Source organism: Scylla paramamosain, chromosome 2 (genome assembly GCF_035594125.1).
Source record: "Scylla paramamosain isolate STU-SP2022 chromosome 2, ASM3559412v1, whole genome shotgun sequence".
Taxonomy (NCBI): domain Eukaryota; kingdom Metazoa; phylum Arthropoda; class Malacostraca; order Decapoda; family Portunidae; genus Scylla; species Scylla paramamosain.
Window position 1 is genome coordinate 24949255 of NC_087152.1, and position 2500 is coordinate 24951754.

Consider the following 2500-nt stretch of genomic DNA (forward strand, 5'->3'; position numbering starts at 1 on the left):
CCACACACCCCGACACCCTAACCCACATTCAGGGACTCGGGGTGCACCAGGATGGGCTGGGAGGACCTGAAGACGCAGCCGTAGCATGAATGTACCCTAACGCAGCCCCGGAAGCTCAGGACGTACCAGGGAGAGACTGTGAACGCGACATTCTCATTCTAACGGCCTGTTTTCATGTTGAGGCAGAAGGGTTTCTTCAGAGTGGCTGTCTTGACGACCTGAAAGCCTTCCTTGCTGCCAGAAGTGGAGGACTTCCAGTACTTAGGGCTGCAAATGGGCAGCCATGAGCCCCTTCACACTCCAGGGGCCTCCCAAACTGACCGTGGACGGCAGGGTGACCGAGGGGCCGAGGCGTGCCGTGACAAGACCTGAGGGAAGGAGGGGGTGGTGTTAGACTGGTGGTGGGGACATTAGGGCACAAGGGAATTGGGAGTGGCTTAGTACATTAAAGAGGAATGGTATTTGGGGAGGCTATGAGATACAAGTTAATAAATACAAGTGAACACAAGTGAATACCAGTGAATATCTAACTAAATTTTACATAATAAGAGCTTTAAATCCTGACAAACTTGAATTTAGGGATACAACTCAGGAAGGTTATGCAATACAGGGTAATATAAGTGAATACAAGTAAATTTCACACATCAGCAGACCTTTCAATCCTCACTAAGTTCTAACCTAACTATACAATTGAGAGGGAAAAATTTCTTGTATCAAAAGGAAAGAGAAGGAAGGTGTGATCGAGTTCCTCGTCTGTAGGCTGATTTGTTCCTCCTCTTCCTCCTTATTTCCCTTATTTCTTGTCCTCTTCCTCTTCCTCCTCTTACTGCTAGTCTTGTCTCCTTCCATCATTCATCTCTTCTTTCCCTCACTGCCTCTTTATCTTACAAAACTCCTATTCCTGTCTTCCACCTTTATCACCTCTCCTCCTCCTCCTCCACAGAGACACTCACTGACATAGTACTCCACAGCCTCTATGTCCCTGCAGAAGTGCTCCAGGTCAGCCGCCAGTTTGGGGTCACCAGCCAGGTCAAGGAAGGAGGTGAAGGGCTGCATGCTAAACCTCCTGCGGTACGCGTAGAGCCCCTGGAACCTCAGCTGGCAGCCGTTTTCATTCACCTCCTCCAGCACTGGGTAGAGAGCGTGTGTGTGGTTCCTTGATGTCAGCTGTGAGGGGAGAGAGAGTGTGTGAGTGGTGGTGTGCTTGGTAGGGCAGAGGGAGTCATACATATGTGTCTGGGAGGTACTGTGCATCTCCTGTTTATCTAACCATCCATCCATTCATCCACCTTACTGCTCACCTCTCTCACTCACTCCACCCTTCTAATTTCAAACTTGCCTTCCAAAACAAACCTTCACTTCCATTTCCTCCACCTTACCAAAATATCTCATTATCTAACCTTCCATCTTACTAGTCACCTCTCTCTCTCTCTCTCCCTCTCTCTCCTCACTGATGACAATCATGACAGTAAGGCGGGCAGTCTGGTAGAGGCAGTTGTCATCCCAAGATTTGGGTGAATCTTGAGCAGCTCATCACACACACAGTTGTGCTCCCTCATCCAGATGGTGGAGTATGCCTGCAGGAGGAAAGGTGGACTTACTGGTGGGGAAAACAGATGAAGGTACTTGTGGGGAAGTGAAAGGCTGGATAGGGAGGAACAAACAGTGACAGGGAAATTTAAAAGCTGGATAGGAATAAAGAAAGACTGACAATAAGAAATTGACAGGGAAATTTAAAGGCTGGATAGGAATAAAGAAAGACTGACAGAAAATTTAAAGCAATGACCTTAAGGAAAATTTTACGGGGAAATTTTAAATCCCGAGGGAAGAGAAAACAAGACTTACTTGCTGGGAAATTAATACGTAAGAAGAAAAGTGTCTTGAAACCTCCCTTGTGAAAGAGTTCAAGGTGGAAGAAGGAGGAAATACAGAAGCAGGCAGGGAGTTTCAGAGTTTACCAATGAAAGGGATGAATGACTGAGAATACTGGTTAACTCTTGTATTTGGGATGCGGACGGAATAGGGGTGAGAAATAAGTGCAGTGAATTGAAACCACAAAGAGAAGGAAATACAGAAGCAGGGAGGGAGTTCCAGAGTTTGCCAGTGAAAGGGATGAATGTCTGAGAACACTGCTTAACTCTTGCACTAGGGAGGTGGACAGAATAAGGTGAGAAAAGGAGAGGAAAAACACCCAAAAAATACCTGCAATACTTACCCGAACATACCCAAAACACGCTTAAAACAAACAAACAAACAAACAAACAAAAAAAAAAAACTCAACACCCCATAACACCCCAATATACCCACAAAACTCACCCCAAACACTCAAAACACCCAAAACACACTCTTAAATACCCCAAAATACCCAAAACTCATCCAAACAAACTAAAAACATTTAAAATAAACCCCAAACACCCTACACCACTCCAAAACTCATCAAACACACTCAAAACATCCCACAACACCACAGAAAGCACCCCATACAAACCCTAACACACAC

At 45.8% G+C, this 2500-nt stretch overlaps 1 protein-coding gene across 26 annotated transcripts in view; it reads right to left on the reverse strand.

Annotated features, from left to right (window-relative positions):
• Positions 1-2500, reverse strand: part of LOC135112014 (prostaglandin G/H synthase 1-like) — a 32793-nt gene that overhangs the window by 14335 nt on the left and 15958 nt on the right. For 21 of the 26 annotated variants that reach the window (XR_010274034.1, XR_010274030.1, XR_010274033.1 and 18 more), the window contains 3 exons: positions 1420-1577; positions 954-1167; positions 1-368 (listed from right to left, as the gene is read on the reverse strand). The exon at positions 1-368 is cut by the window's left edge. Coding sequence is in view for 7 of the 26 variants with exons in the window: in XM_064025847.1 (XP_063881917.1) it covers positions 262-368; positions 954-1167; positions 1420-1464 (366 nt within the window). In the remaining 19 variants the exon portion in view is untranslated. Of the gene's footprint in view, positions 369-953; positions 1168-1301; positions 1578-2500 lie in introns of all 26 variants that reach the window. The other 5 variants (XR_010274026.1, XR_010274028.1, XR_010274027.1 and 2 more) reach the window with 5 other exon arrangements.